Source organism: Petromyzon marinus, chromosome 60, assembly GCF_048934315.1.
Source record: "Petromyzon marinus isolate PM22_M1 ecotype Great Lakes invasive population chromosome 60, UKy_Petmar_22M1.pri1.0, whole genome shotgun sequence".
NCBI lineage: Eukaryota > Metazoa > Chordata > Hyperoartia > Petromyzontiformes > Petromyzontidae > Petromyzon > Petromyzon marinus.
In genome coordinates, this window is record NC_133726.1 from 929,950 (window position 1) to 948,331 (window position 18,382).

At 56.8% G+C, this 18,382-nt stretch overlaps 1 protein-coding gene across 1 annotated transcript in view; it reads left to right on the forward strand.

Moving 5' to 3' along the window:
* Nucleotides 1-15,309, forward strand: part of LOC116955532 (uncharacterized) — a 28,145-nt gene extending 12,836 nt beyond the window's left edge. Inside the window, exons 3-8 of the mRNA XM_076053206.1 lie at nucleotides 5,892-6,088; nucleotides 9,993-10,195; nucleotides 11,206-11,395; nucleotides 12,515-12,630; nucleotides 14,614-14,871; nucleotides 15,043-15,309. Of these exons, the coding sequence (XP_075909321.1) occupies nucleotides 5,892-6,088; nucleotides 9,993-10,195; nucleotides 11,206-11,395; nucleotides 12,515-12,630; nucleotides 14,614-14,871; nucleotides 15,043-15,309 (1,231 nt within the window). The remainder of the gene's footprint in view (nucleotides 1-5,891; nucleotides 6,089-9,992; nucleotides 10,196-11,205; nucleotides 11,396-12,514; nucleotides 12,631-14,613; nucleotides 14,872-15,042) is intronic.
* Nucleotides 15,310-18,382: the final 3,073 nt, after the last annotated feature.

Sequence of the window (18,382 nt, forward strand, 5' to 3'; positions counted from 1 at the left end):
CACACACACGCACACACAAGCTCACACGCACAAGCTCACACGCACGCGCGCACACGCGCACGCACACACACGCACATGCGCACACACACGCGCACAACAACAACAACAACCGCCATTCGCCACTAAGTGGCGGTGACGTCACCACGACGCTTGTGCCAGGCTATGTGCACCCTGAGGCCACGTGAAGTGTCGAACGCTCGCTGGCAGGAGGTCACGGGGCAGACCCAGCAGGTGCCACGGGTCGACTGACTGAGATGACTGGCTGATGCACCACCTGTGCCCCCTACTGTGCCAACCTGCTGTGCTTTAGCCACCCGGCGCTCCGCTCGCTGTTGTGAGCGTCGCTCCTCCGCCCTCCGTTGTTGTTGGAGGGCGACTGCCTCCAACTGCCCAGTAGCATCCTTCACGAGCCTCCTCCACAGAGGCCGATCTTGACACCGCTGGTACCAGTCATCGGCAAGTCCACTCAGCTCCACGTCCTCCTGTACCACATCACTCCATCTCTTCTCTAGCCCGTGCCGCGCCCGCTTAGCCCCCTCAATCCGGCCAAACAAAAGCTGTTTCGGCATGCGGTGGCTGGGCATGCGGGCTACATGACCCAGCCATCGCAGCCTTGCCTGCCGGAGGAGCTCACCGATGGGACCCTGCCCAGATCTTTCAAGGATTTGTGAGCTCCTCACACAATCTAGTCTGGTTAAACCCAGGATGGATCGTAGGCAGGCCAGCCTAAATGTTTCTAACCGGCGAAGATGTTCCATTAGGGGGGTCCACGTTTCGCAAGCATAGAGAAGGGAGGGAATGACCGTGGCCGAGAAGACCTGAAGCTTAGTGCGGAGCGACAGACCAGGTAGCTTCCACACAGCGTTACGCAACCGATGAAAAGATATTGCCGCTCGACTGATTCGGAGTGAGACCTCTGCTGTTAAACTGGAGCCAGTCATAAGCACACTGCCCAGGTATGGGAAACTCTCCACTCTCTCCACAACTGCCCCATCACCGATTGGGAGTTGTGGTGGTGGAGTGTCCGATGGTACAAAATACCCAGGCAGGTGCTTAGTTTTGGTGGGGCTGATGGTAAGGCCCCACCTCTTAGTGGCATGCTCCAGTCTCAGCAGCAGCGTCTCCAACTCCTCCTCTGACTGAGCAGCTATTACCAAGTCATCAGCATACATAACGTGGTTGAGCAATAGGGAGCCATCCCTTGACCGCACCCGGGCATCGATTAGCCTCCCATTATATCTGTACCATATGGAGATTCCCCCGGTACAGCTATTGAAGGCTTCACGAACTACGTGGTCAAAATAGATGTTAAATAATGTGGGAGCCAAAGGACATCCCTGTCGCACCCCAAGGTGTACAGGGAATGGCTCTGACTCCCGGCCACGTAGTTTTACCCGGGCCCGCTCACCATCATGAAGGTCCTTAATGATCGTGAGCAGAGGGTCAGGTACTCCAAAAGCACGAAGAACGACCCAGAGCCCAGGCCTACTGATGGTATCATAGGCCTTGACCAGGTCAATAAAGCAGAGATGTAGGTCTTGTTGGAATTCCCTACACCTCTGCTGTAGCAGACGGACAGAAAATATGGCATCTGTGCAGGACCGCCCTTTCCTGAAACCGCATTGGGGCTCCGCAAGCCTCTCCTCAGCGTGCCTGGCAAGGCGATGCTGAATAATCCTTGCCAGGACCTTTCCCGGCACACTGAGGAGTGAGATGCCCCTGTAGTTGTTACAGTCTGTGCGGTCCCCCTTCTTAAAAAGGGGGACCACCAGGGCATCCTTCCAATCCTGCGGAACCCGTCCAGTGGTCCAGACTGTTGTTATGATGTCATATAGGGCAGTCTGTGCACAAACGCCACCCTCCCTCAGCATTTCGCTTGGGAGATCATCTCTGCCCGCTGCCTTTCCTGGTCTCAGACTCCGGATCGCCTTCAATACTTCCTCAGCAGATGGCACCTCAGCCAGCCACTCACAGGGGGTGACTTCATCCAATATTTGAGGCACCGCAGCCTCAGCAGGGTCATCCTCACTTTGTGCCGCGATGTTTTCCTGGCTGAGGGATTTTCCCTCCCCCAGGACCTCACAGAAATGCTCAGCAAATCTGCGAACCTGTTCCTGGGGGTCGGAAATTGGATCACCGTTTTTTCCCCTAATGATGGTAATAGGTGTGGCGCTGCAGGTTACTTTTTTGATGGAGTTAAATAGAGATTTGTGATCACGGGCCACTGAGGCAGACTCCATCTCCTCAGCAACCCGCGACCACCACCCATCCTTGCAGCGCCTCACGGCTCTCCAAACCTCCGAGCGAAGGCTGCGGTAAGCCTCCTCATTCTCTGACGTGGGATTCTGTAGCCGATGACAGTGGGCCTGTCGCTTTTTCTCAACCATCCTGAACAACTCCTCTGTCATCCAGGGTGTCTGGGGAGGTCTGGACCGCGTACCCAAAGCAGCCATTGCAGCTGCATGAGTCACAGTCCTAAACCTCGCCCATTTACCCTCGACATCAGGAGGAGTCGGGGACGATGCCAATCCCAGCCGCAAGCGATGATGAAATTCTCGCTTGCAACTTTCATCAGATAACTGAGACCAGGCCACTTTAGGTTGGAATGGGGTCCTGGGTGTACACCCACCACCGGAGTGGAAGAATGGCAGGCGCATCTTACAGATGACTAGTCGATGGTCAGAGGGCAGATCAGCTCCACGGTAGGTCCTGGTGTCAAGGACATGGGCTCGCATTCGCTGGTCCGTCACTATGTAGTCCAGCAGATGTTCTTGCTTGGACCCGGCATGCATCCATGATGTTGTGTGGATGCGCCGATGCCGGAACAGCGTGTTGGTAATTACAAGCCCATGGGCTGCACAAAAATCTAGCAGCCTCCTACCGTTGTTATTGAGCTGATCTGGCCCATGCCCTCCAATCACTCTAGACCTGGTGCCAGTATCATGACCAACTCGGGCATTGAAGTCACCCAACATGATGACTCTATCCCGAGGGGCCACTGTAGCCAGCACCTGTGACAGGAGGTCATAGAAGGCATCTGACTCATCGGCTTTGCCTGCATCCCTCCACGGATGTTCATCTTCGGTGGGGGCATAAGTAACCACGACCACCATTCCTCGCCTCCGGTTGATGGGAAGGCGAGCCCAAAGTAGCCTGGGGCTTACAGCTTCCCACACCTCACCGCCACGCTCCCACGCCCCCTTCATTCTTTTGTTCAAAAGAAGACCCACACCCTGTTGTTTGGCAGTCTGCTGCCCCGAGTAGAGGACTGTCCACCCCTCATGGTGGCAGGAGCCAGAGCCGGTCCACCGGACCTCCTGAATGCCGCATAGATCCAGGCGGTACCGGTCCAGCTCCCGACAGAGGAGTGGCAGCCTCTCCTCTGCAGTGAGCGTTCGAACATTCCACGTGGCCAACCGTAGTGGCTTTTCGTTGTTTCTGGAGTAGCCCCGAGGGTAGGTATTCAATCTCCTGGCTCCGCCAATTGGGGTTTGGCCAGGAGACGTCATAGACGCCTGGCCCCCCGGGGCCTCCGGCACAAGCTTAGTTGTTACATATTTCATTCGTAGTTTCGTGGTAATTAATTGAAGGTGGAGGGGTTACCAGCCCCTCGCACCCGTCCAGAGCCCCCGTTTAGCCCCTGTGGTGGACACATATGCCATGAGGGGAGGAGCCAATCAAAATTGGATCTCCCCCCACAGCGCTGTCCACGAACACACACGCACACACACACACGCACGCACACACACATGCACACACACACGCGCGCACACACACACGCGCACACACACACGCACACACACACGCGTGCACACGCGCACACACACACACGCACGCACACACACACGCACACACACGCACACACACACGCACGCACACACACGCGCACACACACACGCACGCACGCACACACACACGAACACACACACACGCGCACTCTCGTGAAGCTCCCTCCCTCTCCATCCATGACGGGTCACTGTGGCCACCACGTGAGTGATGGAAATGCAGCAAGGTCGCTTTCCATCGTGTACGGGGATTGAGCGTAGGCCCACCCCCCATCCCTTGCCTCGAACTCCTCGCACGTGGGGGTTCTATCCCTGTGCTCTGGGTTCCTCCCGCACGTGTATACACAATTGTATACACAATTATATACACAATTGTATACACAATTGTGTATACAATTGGGATTGAGCGTAGACCCACCCCCCATTTGTATACACAATTGTATACACAATTGTGTATAGAATTGTCCCCCTCGACTGTCTTCATAAAGCGTCAAGAAGCGTCGCTCGTGCAGATTCCAGATCCAGAGACACCGGATGGGCGCGTCTCTGGGCAGTCTGTCCAAGCTCTGTGGTGCTATGTTGGAGCGGTGGGCCAACTCCACGAACGTGCGGGTTGTTCACACGGGGCGAGGCGATCGGAGCGCGTTGGGAGAACCCGCAGCGCAGTGCGAACCTCAGGCAACACTCAACCCCCCGTAGAGAAGATGCAGGGCAACTCGCTTGACTACTCACATCAAGATCAAATCAAGACTGAACCCGCTTGCTTACTCACATCAAGATCAAATCAAGATGGAACTCGCTAGCTTACTCACATCAAGATCAAATCAAGATGGAACTCGCTAGCTTACTCACATCAAGATCAAATCAAGTTGGAACTCGCTAGCTTACTCACATCAAGATCAAATCAAGATGGAACTCGCTAGCTTACCCACATCAAGATCAAATCAAGATGGAACTCGCTTGCTTACTCAAATTAAGATCTAATCAAGACTGAACTCGCTTGCTTACTCAAATGAAGATTAAATCAAGACGGAACCCGCTTGCTTACTCACATCAAGATCAAATCAATATGGAACCCGCTTGCTTACTCAAATGAAGATCAAATCAAGACTGAACTCGCTTGCTTACTCACATCAAGATCAAATCAAGACTGAACTCGCTTGCTGTTGCTGGCATCGTGGCACCGGCCATCGGTCAGGAGATGGCGGTGGGGACACCATCACCGGTGACGATCATTTGAGCCGGTCCTGGGCCTCCCCTAGGTGGACGCAACCTAAAATGAGTACCTGGTGCGGTGTGTAAACATCGCCACTGGGGAGACAAAGGCGGCCGGGCGTGGTGCTGGCCACCCACCCCCTCAATTGGTGCGCCGTGCCGGCCTTTGTAGGTTACACTCGCTATCAGCACCACCACAAACACGAGTGACGGCTATTTGTCTGTGTGTGTGGTGTGTGTGTGTGTTGTGTGTGATGTGTGGTGTGTGTGTGTGGTGTGTGTGTGGTGTGTGTGTGTTGTGTGTGTGTTGTGTGTGTGTGTTGTGTGCGTGTTGTGTGTGTTGTGTATGTGTTGTGTATGTGTTGTGTGTGTGTTGTGTGTGTGTTGTGTGCGTGTTGTGTGTTGTGTTGTGTATGTGTTGTGTGTGTGTGTTGTGTGTGTGTTGTGTGCGTGTTGTGTGTGTTGTGTTGTGTATGTGTTGTGTATGTGTTGTGTGTGTTGTGTGTGTTGTGTGTGTTGTGTGTGTTGTGTGTGTGTTGTGTGTGTGTGTGTTGTGTGTGTGTTGTGTGTGTGTGTTGTGTGTGATGTGTGTGTGTGTGTGGTGTGTGTTGTGTGTGATGTGTGTGTGTGTTGTGTGTGTTGTGTGTGATGTGTGTGTGATATGTGTGTTGTGTGTGTTGTCTGTGTGCGTGTTGTGTGCGTGCGTGTTGTGTGTTGTGTGTGTGATGTGGGTGTGTTGTGTGTGTGTTGTGTGCGTGTTGTGTGTGTGTTGTGTGTGTGATGTGTGTGATATGGGTGTTGTGTGTGATGTGGGTGTGTGTTGTGTGTGTGTTGTGTGTGTGTGTTGTGTAATGTGTGTGTGTGTGATGTGTGTTGTGTGTGTGTTGTCAGGAACGGGCGGTCCTGGATGGAGGTGGCGCGCTGCGGGCGCCAGGGGGCGGCGCTGCGCCAGGGGGCGGCGCTGCGCTGCCCCCTGGCGCTGCGCCACCCCACCGAGCGCTACCGCGCGCGCGTGCAGGGGGCGGGGCCCACTGGGGGCGGGGCGCCTTGCTGGGAGCTCTCCAGATTCTTCAGACCACTCGTTGACAGTACGAGACACACACACACCTCGTCACACTCCTCGTCACACACACACCTCGTCACACACCTCGTCACACACACACCTCGTCACACTCCTCATCACACACACACACACACCTCGTCACACACACACACACCTCGTCACACACCTCGTCACACACCTCGTCACACACACACACACCTCGTCACACTCCTCGTCACACACACACACACCTCGTCACACTCCTCGTCACATACACACACCTCGTCACACACATCGTCACACACACAAACCGCCATTCGCCACTAAGTGGCGGTGACGTCACCACGACGCTTGTGCCAGGCCATGTGCACCTTGAGGCCACGTGACGTGTAGAACGCCCGCTGGCAGAAGGTCACAGGGCAGACCCAAGTGCCACGGGTCGACTGACTGAGATGACTGAGATGACTGGCTGATGCACCACCTGTGCCCCCTACTGTGCCAACCTGCTGTGCTATAGCCACCCGGCGCTCCGCTCGTTGTTGTGAGCGTCGCTCCTCCGCCCTCCGTTGTTGTTGGAGGGCGACTGCCTCCAATTGCCCAGTAGCGTCCTTCACGAGCCTTCTCCACAGAGGCCGATCTTGACACCGCTGGTACCAGTCATCAGCAAGTCCACATCTTTCAAGGATTTCTGAGCTACTCACACAATCCAACCTGGTTAAACCCAGGATGGATTGTAGGCAGGCCAGCCTAAATGTTTCTAACCGGCGAAGATATTCCATTAGGGGGGTCCATGTTTCGCAAGCGTAGAGGAGGGAATGACCGTGGCCGAGAAGATCTGAAGCTTCGTGCGGAGTGATAGACCAGGTAGCTTCCACACAGCGTTACGCAACCGATGAAAAGATAATGCAGCTCGACTGATTCGGAGTGAGGCCTCTGCTGTTAAACTGGAGCCGGTCATAAGCACACTGCCCAGGTATGGGAAACTCTCCACTCTCTCCACAACTGTCCCATCACCAATTTGGTGATATGGGGGTGGAGTGTCAGGTGGTACAACATACCCAGGCAGGTTCATAGTTTTGGTGGGGCTGATGGTAATGCCCCACCTCTTGGTGGCAAGCTCCAGGTTCAGCAGCAGCGTCTCCAACTCCTCCTCTGAGTGAGCAGCAATTACGAGATCATCGGCATACATAATGTGGTTGAGCAATAGGGAGCCATCCCTTGACCGCACCCGGGTATCAATCAGCCTCCCATTGTATCTGTACCAGATGGAAATTCCTCCGGTACAGCTCCTGAAGGCTTCACGAACTACGTGGTCAAAATAGATGTTAAATAATGTGGGAGCCAGAGGACATCCCTGTCACACCCCAAGGTGTACAGGGAATGGCTCTGACTCCCGGCCACGTAGTTTACCCGGGCCCGCTCACCATCATGAAGGTCCTTAATAAGCGTGAGCAGAGGTTCAGGGACCCCGAAAGCACGAAGAACAACCCAGAGCCCAGGCCTACTGATGGTATCATAGGTCATGACCAGGTCAATAAAGCAGAGATGTAGGTTTTGTTGGAATTCCTTACACCTCTGCTGTAGCAGACGGACAGAAATATATGGCATCTGTGCAGGACCGCCCTTTCCTTAAACCGCATTGGGGCTCCGCAAGCCTCTCCTCAGCGTGCCTGGCAAGGCGATGTTGAATAATCCTTGCCAGGACCTTTCCTGGCACACTGAGGAGTGAGATGCCCCTGTAGTTGTTACAGTCTATGCGGTCCCCCTTGTTAAAGAGGGGGACCAACCAGGGCATCCTTCCAATCCTGCAGAACCCATCCAGTGGTCCAGACTGTTGTTATGATGTCATGTAGGGCAGTCTGTGCACAAACGCCACCCTCCCTCAGCATTTCGCTTGGGAGACCATCTCTGCCCGGTGCCTTTCCTGGTCTCAGACTCTCAACAGATGGCACCTCAGCCAGCCACTCACAGGGGGTGACTTCTTCCTCCAATATTTGAGGCACCGCAGCCTCAGTAGGGTCATCCCCACTTTGTCCCATTATGTTTTCCAGGCTAAGGGATTTTCTCTCCCCCAGGACCTCACAGAAATGCCCAGCAAATCTGCAAACCTGTTCCTGGGGGTCGGAGACTGTATCACCGTTCTTTCCCCTAATGATGGTAATAGGCTGCAGGTTACTTTTTTGATGGAATTAAATAGGGATTTGTGATAACGGGCCATTGAGGCAGATTCCATCTCCTCTGCAACCCGCGACCACCACCCATCCTTGCAGCGCCACACGGCGAAGGCTGCGGTAAGCCTCTTCATTCTCTGACGTGGGATGCTGTAGACGATTAGAGTGGGCCTGTCACTTTTTCTCAGCCATCCTGAACACCTCCTCTGTCAGCCAGGGTCTCTGGGGAGAACTGGACCGCGTACCCAAAGCAGCCATTGCAGCTGCATGAGTCACAGTCCTAAACCTCGCCCATTTACCCTCGACATCAGACCAGGCCACTAAGGGTTTGAATGGGGTCCTGGGTGTACACCCACCACCGGAGTGGAAGAATGGCAGGCGCATCTTATAGATGACTAGTCGATGGTCAGTGGGCAGATCATCTCCACGGTAGGTCCTGGTGTCAAGGACATGGGCTCGCATTCGCTGTTCCGTCACTATGTAGTCCAGCAGATGTTCTTGCTTGGACCCGGCATGCATTCATGATGTAGTGTGGATGCACCGATGCCGGAACGTGTTGGTAATCAAGCCCATGGGCTGCACAAAAATCTCGCAGCCTCCGACCGTTGTTATTGAGCTGATGCCTTCCAATCACTCCAGACCAGGTACCAGCATCATGACCAACTCGGGCATTGAAGTCACCCAACAAGATGACTCAATCCCGAGGGGCCACTTTAGCCAGCACATACATACACACATACACACACACATACACACACACATACACACACATACAAATAATAGTGGTAGGGAAGCCACCACCACAGCGCTTGTGCCAGGCTAGGTGCACTTGGAAGGCCACGTGAAGTGTCGATGGCTCACTGAGCGTCGGTCACTGGGCAGACCCAGGTGCCGTGAGTTGGACTGCACGAGATGACCGGCAGATGCATCACCACGAACATCCATTACCACCAGCACTAAGATCCATTACCACCATCACCACGAACATCCATTACCACTACCACCACCACCACCACCACGAACATCCATTACCACCACCACGAACATCCATTACCACCACCATGAACATCCATTACCACCAGCAAGAACATCCATTACCACCACCACCACCAAGAACATCCATTACCACCACCACGAACATCCATTACCACCACCACCACCACCACGAACATCCATTACCACCACCATCACGAACATCCATTACCACCACGAACATCCATTACCACCACCACCACCGCCACGAACATCCATTACTACCACCAACTCGGGCATTGAAGTCACCCAACAAGATCACTCTATCCCGAGGGGCCACTTTAGCCAGCACCTGTGACAGGTCATAGAAGGCATCTGACTCATCGGCCTTGCCTGCATCCCTCCACGGACGTTCGTCTTCAGTGGGGGCATAAATAACCACGACCACCACTCCCGCACACCTCGTCACACACACCTCGTCACACACCTCGTCACACACAAATACACCTCATCACACACACACCTCGTCACACACACCTCGTCACACAAACACCTCGTCACACACACACACCTCGTCACACACACACACCTCGTCACACACACCTCGTCACACACACACACCTCGTCACACACCTCAACACACACACCTCGTCACACACCTCGTCACACGCCTCGTCACACACCTCGTCACACGCCTCGTCACACACCTCGTCACACGCACACCTCGTCACACACCTCGTCACACACCTCGTCACACGCCTCGTCACACGCACGCATCTCACCAGACACGCCTCTTCGCTGCCCCAGCCCAGTGGAGTGCCCCCGAGGTGAGGGTTCGCGTGGAGGAGGACGACGATGACGACGAGGACGAGGTGGAGGTGGAGGCGAGCCAGGGGCGGGCGCCGCGGGTGCTGGTGGCCCTGCGGGCCCCGGGAGCCCGGCCCGAGCTGTACGGCGACGCCCGCTGGGACCTGCAAGTGTGTCAGCTGCTGCCCGGGCGTGGCACATGGGTAACCTTCACCAGCCTCGCCCGCTCGCTCGCTCCCTCAAAGCCTCACCCCGACACCCACTCACACCGCTGGGGCAAGTCCCCTTAGCGAGTAGCACCCCACACCCTCGTGACCCCTGCCTGGGTCGTCACTCGTGACCCCTGCCTGTGTCGTCACTCGTGACCCCTGCCTGGGTCGTCACTCGTGACCCCTGCCTGTGTCGTCACTCGTGACCCCTGCCTGTGTCGTCACTCGTGACCCCTGCCTGTGTCGTCACTCGTGACCCCTGCCTGTGTCGTCACTCGTGACCCCTGCCTGTGTCGTCACTCGTGACCCCTGCCTGTGTCTTCACTCGTGACCCCTGCCTGGTCATCACTCGTGACCCCTGCCTGTGTCGTCACTCGTGACCCCTGCCTGTGTCGTCACTCGTGACCCCTGCCTGTGTCGTCACTCGTGACCCCTGCCTGGTCATCACTCGTGACCCCTGCCTGGTCTTCACTCGTGACCTCTGCCTGGTCATCACTCGTGACCCCTGCCTGGTCTTCACTCGTGACCTCTGCCTGGGTCATCACTCGTGACCCCTGCCTGTGTCGTCACTCGTGACCCCTGCCTGTGTCGTCACTCGTGACCCCTGCCTGTGTCGTCACTCGTGACCCCTGCCTGTGCCGTCACTCGTGACCCCTGCCTGTGTCGTCACTCGTGACCCCTGCCTGTGTCATCACTCGTGACCCCTGCCTGTGTCGTCACTCGTGACCCCTGCCTGTGTCATCACTCGTGACCCCTGCCTGTGTCATCACTCGTGACCCCTGCCTGTGTCATCACTCGTGACCCCTGCCTGTGTCGTCACTCGTGACCCCTGCCTGTGTCGTCACTCGTGACCCCTGCCTGGGTCTTCACTCGTGACCCCTGCCTGGTCATCACTCGTGACCCCTGCCTGGTCATCACTCGTGACCCCTGCCTGTGTCGTCACTCGTGACCCCTGCCTGTGTCGTCACTCGTGACCTCCCGTGACCCCGCCCCTCCCCCGACAGAAGTGCCACCAGCAGCCGGACCAGCCGCTGGTGGAGGAGCTGGTGCTGCGGGAGGTGCTGGCCGGAGCGGAGCTGTGCGTGCAGGCCCGGCTCAAGTCGCAGCTGCACAGCAAGTGCAGCGACCACTCACGCCGCGTGTGCCTGCAGCTCCCGCGGGCCACGGGGCGCTGGACGGGCCGGCACGCCGCCAGTAGGGACCCAGCCCCGCCGCGCCCTCCCAGGCCACACCACGCGACACGCTCTGCGCCACGTCACACGCCACACCACTCCACGTGCCACACCACTCCACGTCACACCACTCCACGTCACACGCCACACCACTCCACGTGCCACACCACACCACTCCACGTGCCACGCCACACCACTCCACGTGCCACGCCACACCACTCCACGTGCCACGCCACTCCACGTCACACCACTCCACGCCACACCACTCCACGTGCCACGCCACACCACTCCACGTGCCACGCCACTCCACGTCACACCACTCCACGTCACACCACTCCACGTGCCATGCCACACCACTCCACGTGCCATGCCACACCACTCCATGTGCCACACCACTCCACGTGCCATACCACACCACTCCACGTGCCATGCCACACCACTCCATGTGCCACACCACTCCACTCCACGTGCCACACCACTCCACGTCACACGCCACACCACTCCACGTGCCATGCCACACCACTCCACGTGCCATGGCACACCACTCCACTCCACGTGCCACGCCACTCCACGTCACACCACTCCACGTCACACCACTCCACGTGCCATGCCACACCACTCCACGTGCCACACCACTCCACGTCACGTGCCACACCACTCCACGTGCCATGCCACACCACTCCACGTGCCATGCCACACCACTCCATGTGCCACACCACTCCACTCCACGTGCCACACCACTCCACGTCACACGCCACACCACTCCACGTGCCATGCCACACCACTCCACGTGCCATGGCACACCACTCCACTCCACGTGTCACACCACTCCACGTCACACGCCACACCACTCCACGTGCCGCGCCACACCACTCCACGTGCCGCGCCACACCACTCCACGTGCCGCGCCACACCACTCCACATGCCACGCCACACCACTCCACATCACACCACACACCACTCCACGTCACACGCCACACCACTCCACGTGGCACGCCACGCCACGCGCCACTAGCACCTCCGATTAGCGTGGTTGGCGACGTGCGGCTGCGAAAGTTCAACATACACACATGGCACGGCACACCACCGCAACACGGCACTCACCACACCGCACGCCACTCCGCGTGTGTGTTGCGTGTAGACGCGTGGCTGGTGGTGGGGATGGTGGTGCTCTCGGTGCTGCTGCTGGCGCTGCTGCTGGGCGCGTGGGCCCTGCACTACGTGAAAGAGGCTCCCGGCACCCTGCCACGCGTGCTGGTGAGCACACACAAAGACAAAGATCTCCCGTGTAGCCTTAACAGACTGTAGGGGCAAGTGCTGTTAGCGAGCACCTGTGAAGGCCGGAACGGTACACGAGGGGGTGGGTGGCCAGCACCACGCCCGGCCGCCTTTGTCTCCCTAATGGCGATGTTTACACACCGCACCAGGTACTCATTTGAGGCTGAGTCAACCTAGGGGAGGCCCGGGACCGGTTCAGATAATCGTCACTGGTGTTGGCCGTGAGCGGGAATCGAACCCGGGTCGGCAGGTTCATAGCGCAGTGTGCTAACCGCTACATCACCGCTCCCCACACACAACGCACGTACACAACACAACAACAACCGCCATTCGCCACTAAGTGGCGGTGACGTCACCACGACGCTTGTGCCAGGCTATGTGCACCGTGAGGCCACGTGAAGTGTCGAACGCCCGCTGGCAGGAGGTCACTGGGCAGACCCAGGTGCCACGGGTCGACTGACTGAGATGACTGGCTGATGCACCACCTGTGCCCCCTACTGTGCCAACCTGCTGTGCTTTAGCCACCCGGCGTTCCGCTCGTTGTTGTGAGCGTCGCTCCTCCGCCCTCCGTTGTTGTTGGAGGGCGACTGCCTCCAACTGCCCAGTAGCATCCTTCACGAGCCTCCTCCACAGAGGCCGTTCTTGACACCGCTGGTACCAGTCATCGGCAAGTCCACTCAGCTCCACGTCCTCCTGTACCACATCACTCCATCTCTTCTCTAGCCCGTGCCGCGCCCGCTTAGCCCCCTCAATCCGGCCAAACAAAAGCTGTTTCGGCATGCGGTGGCTGGGCATGCGGGCTACATGACCCAGCCATCGCAGCCTTGCCTGCCGGAGGAGCTCACCGATGGGACCCTGCCCAGATCTTTCAAGGATTTGTGAGCTCCTCACACAATCCAGTCTGGTTAAACCCAGGATGGATCGTAGGCAGGCCAGCCTAAATGTTTCTAACCGGCGAAGATGTTCCACCAGGGGGGTCCACGTTTCGCAAGCGTAGAGAAGGGAGGGAATGACCGTGGCCGAGAAGACCTGTAGCTTAGTGCTGAGCGACAGACCAGTTAGCTTCCACACAGCGTTACGCAACCGATGAAAAGTTATTGCCGCTCGACTGATTCGGAGTGAGATCTCTGCTGTTAAACTGGAGCCAGTCATAAGCACACTGCCCAGGTATGGGAAACTCTCCACTCTCTCCACAACTGCCCCATCACCGATTGGGAGTTGTGGGGGTGGAGTGTCCGATGGTACAAAATACCCAGGCACATACACACACACACCACACGTACACACACGCGCAAATAAACCACACACGTACACCACACACACATACACCACACACACATACACCACACGTACACACACCACACACGGACACACACGTACACCACACGTACACCACACGTACACCACACACCTACACCACACACACGTACACTACACGTACACTACACGTACACACACACACTAACACGTACATCACACGTACACCACACACACCACACACGTACACTACACGTACACACACACACGTACACTACACGTACACTACACGTACACCACACACACGTACACACATACATCACACGTACACACACACACACTAACACGTACACAACAACAACAACCGCCATTCGCCACTAAGTGGCGGTGACGTCACCACGACGCTTGTGCCAGGCTATGTGCACCCTGAGGCCACGTGAAGTGTCGAACGCCCGCTGGCAGGTCACGGGGTAGACCCAGGTGCCACGGTCAGTCAACACGTACACACACACACGTACACACACACACACACACGTACACACACACACTAACAAGTACACACACACACGTACACACACGTACACACACGTACACACACACGTACACACACACACACGTACACACACACACTAACACGTACACACACACACTAACACGCCGTCCCCCACGTGTGACCCATGCCGGTTCCCGCCGCTGGCGACGCAGGCGACCCTGCTGGAGGCCGAGGTGAGAGCCGGCAAGAGGCGGCTGTCGCTACACAGCGACAGCCGCCCTCTTCACCCGCAGCACGGCGACGATGACGAGAGGGAGGACGAGCAGGGGGGCGATGGCGACGAGGGGGAGGAGGGCGACGACGAGGGGGAGGAGGGCGGCTACGAGGGGGGCGATGACGAGGGGGGCGACGACGAGGGGGGCGATGACGAGGGGTACGCAAGCGTCGTGCGCGAGTTCCCCGCCCCGCCGGTCTCGTGGCAGCCGCGCGGCGCGCGGTGCCCCTCGTCCGACAGCGGCTACACCTCTCAGCTCCCAAACTCCTCCTCCTCGTCCTCCTCCTCTTCGTCCTCCTCCTCCTCGTCCTCCTCCTCGCGCTACGTCAACACGGCCGCCATCCTGGGCCTCGGCGGCGGCCACGAGGGCGACGGCGCGGGCTACGTCGCCGCGGGGCTGGCGAGCGGCGTGCGCGGCCGGCCGCCGTGCGGAGACGCGGGGCCGGGCACCGAGGCGTCGTGGCAAGACTGCGGCCGCCCCCCAAGAGTCGGAACGGAGGAATTCTGGGAGAATTATGGGGCTGTCACAGATTACCCACCCGGTCTCCCCTCCAACACAGCACCTGGCGAGGACGAGGCAGCCAATCACAGCCAGGACGAGGATGGAGGAGGAGTGGCCCGGGAAATGGGCTGAGACACGGCAGGCGACGTCTGTTCTGGGCAAACAACCTCCTGCAGAGACTCGCATCGCAGAACCAATAAGCAGACAACACACGCCTGCGTCCCATATCTCTTGCCCTGCCAACTAAAAATATATAAAAGTACGTTTCACACATTCCGTCAGCCACACGGCCTGCCTTCTGAGCTTCATTTCAGCGGCATTGGCTCAGCAGAAGCAAAACTCTGGATGAGCGACGACATCCGGTGTCTCATCAGTCGTGCCAGGCTCGCTTGAACCAATGCAGGTGAACTGCCAGATAGGCAAAGCCCTGTGTCTCAGACACGGGGGGTCCTAGTTCAACGCATAAACAACACACAAGAGACAAAACTCGCCTCCTCTATTTATCCCTCCCCCAAGCGAGCCCGATGCTAAGTCTTGAAAACTGGCCCAGAATGTTCTCCTGTGTTGAACAAATGTTGCCGAAATGCCAGGAAGCAAGCGCGGCTGATGGGACTTGGCAACAACAAAAAACTTCAGTTTCTTGCCGTTGGTTTTCACACCTGATGATGACTGCTTGTGTTACGGTCGAAACGTCGTGAGAATTGTATTGTTTCATATATATACTTTATTTTATTGTTTCCCTTCAACGCGACTTTACCGAAAGAACCAAGAATATATATACAAAAAAAAAACTTCATTTGTTATTTTACAGATGTGCTAATGAAGCGAGAGTGTCTGCTTCTGCTCGAGGAAGAGACCCGGCCAGTCTCCTGCACGGGGGTTAAAATATCAACCCGTGGTACGCGCACCCCGCCGCAAACCCAGCGTTCCCGAGTTTGATTCCCGCTCACAGCCAACGTCAGCGGCGAGCGATATTCGAAGCCGTGAAATACCAGGGTCACCCCCTCTTCAACGTCCCACCGCAGCGGTCAGTGTGAGGTATGGCTGAACGACACCGGGCGACCGACATCCAGCAGTGGATTAATTTAGGCCGTTGGTGCTCAGCGTGCGGATCACAATCGCAAGGTGGCGAGCTCAAATCCTGGCATGGTTGGGTGTCGACTCAGCCCATCCATCCCTCTGGGGTCGATAAAATTACTACTTCATGGGGACGGTTATTATTATTATTAAAGTGGTCGTCCCATGCAGAACCTCTACCTCGCCATAGGAATGTGGAATTTCCACCACTGGCTCTGCGGGGGCTGCAAACGGGAGATGAGCACCGATGCTCATTCAAGCAATAAATCACTTGAGGTACGAATCGATTTTTTTTTCTGAAATCGATTCTCACTCACGATGTCACTCGTTCACCCGGGAGAGCCTCGCCGAGTCTCAAGACTCGTTTGCGGGAGGGTCCTGCCAAGTGTTTTCACGCGAGATGCCACTTGCTGCGAGCGATCCCAAGTGACCTTTCACTACAGGGATGTTAATGACCCAACATTGGTGACACTGCGCGTGGGTGTAGCGGACCCAGGTCTCTTACCATCCAGGAACGTCCAGATAACGTCGGCCCTGCCCTGCTGTTGTTACACGTTGCGGTTTGTGTGTGGTCCAGGTAGGACGACGTGTGTGCGCATGTAGCGGGGGAGCGGTGGCGCTGCGGTAAGCACACCTGCACTGCAAATCTAACGTACCTGGGTTCAATTGCCGGTCATGGTTAACATGAGTGGTGAGCGACGCATCTAAAGTGGTGTATAGGGCCTCCTGCGAGGTCGATTCGGTTGTTTAAACGAGTGCCCGGCGTGGTGTGCAAACGTGAACACGCTTGGGAAGACAAAGGTGGCCAGCAGTGGTTCTGACATCACCCCCTCTCGTGTGCCATGCCGGCCTACATCAGTGCTCGCTGATAGCACTTTAACAAACAGCCTAGGGGACACGATGGAGTTTTGTCTTTGTCATTCGGTATAATTGTGTGGTACGTGGCATGTTTGCATGTTGGCACAGTACGTGGCATGTTTGCATGTTGGCACAGGTAGTGCATGGGCCAGTTATATCAGTCAACCCATCGCACCTGGGTCTTGTCCCGTGACCTCCTGCTGGCGGGCGTTCGGCACTTCACGTGGCCTTAACATGCACATAGACTGGCACAAGCGCCATGGTGACGTCACCCCCACTTAGTAGCGAATGGCGGTTGTTCTGTTTGCGTGTGACTCGACAGTTCGTGAGAGTGGAGCTCCCTGGGCAGTATGTTTATGACCAGCTCCAGTTTGGCAGCTGAGGTCTCACTCTGAATCAGTTGGGCGGCATTATCTTGTCATCATCTGCGTAAAGCTGTGTGGAAGCTCCCTGGTCTGTCATTTCATACCAAGCTCCTGGTCTTCTCGGCCACAGTTATGTCCTCTCTTTTCTATGCTTGTGAAATGTGGAGTCCTTTCAAGGGCACATGTTCCAGTTTGACACATTCAGGCTGGCCTGAACTACGATCCATCCTGGGTTTAACCAGGCTTGATTGGGTGAGCTCACAGATCCTTAAAAGATCTGGACACCGTGCCATTCGTAAGCTCCTCTGGCAGGTGAGGCTGCATTGGCTAGGCTATGCAGCCCACATTCCCCGGCACCACATGCCCAAGCAGTTTCTATTTGGGGATAAATAGGCACGGCACGGGCTGGAGAAAAGATGGGCTGATGCGGTTCAGCAAGATGTGGTGCCAATTGGACTTGCCGATGACTGGAGCCAGTGTTGTCAAGATCGGCCTCGATGGAGGAGGCTCGTGAAGGACGCTACTGGACGGCTGGAGGGAGTCACTCTCCAACAACAACAGAGGGCGGAGGAGCGACGCTCGCAACAACGAGCGGAGCACTGGGCGAATAAAACGCAACAAATTGGCACAGTGGTGAGCACGTGACACATCTGCCAGCCATCACAGTCAGTCGACCCATGGCATCTGGGTGTGTCTCTCGTGACCTCCTGTGAGCGAGCCTTCGACACTTCACGTGGTCTCAAGGTGCACCTGACCTGGCACGAGCGCCGTGGTGACGTCACCGGTACTTAGTGGCAAATGCCGCGAAGTGGCATTATTGGTGGTGTGTGGTTGGCCTTAAGCGTTTGGCATACGTGCGTGTGGTACGTGCGTGTGGTACGTGCGTGTGGTATGTGCGCGCAGCC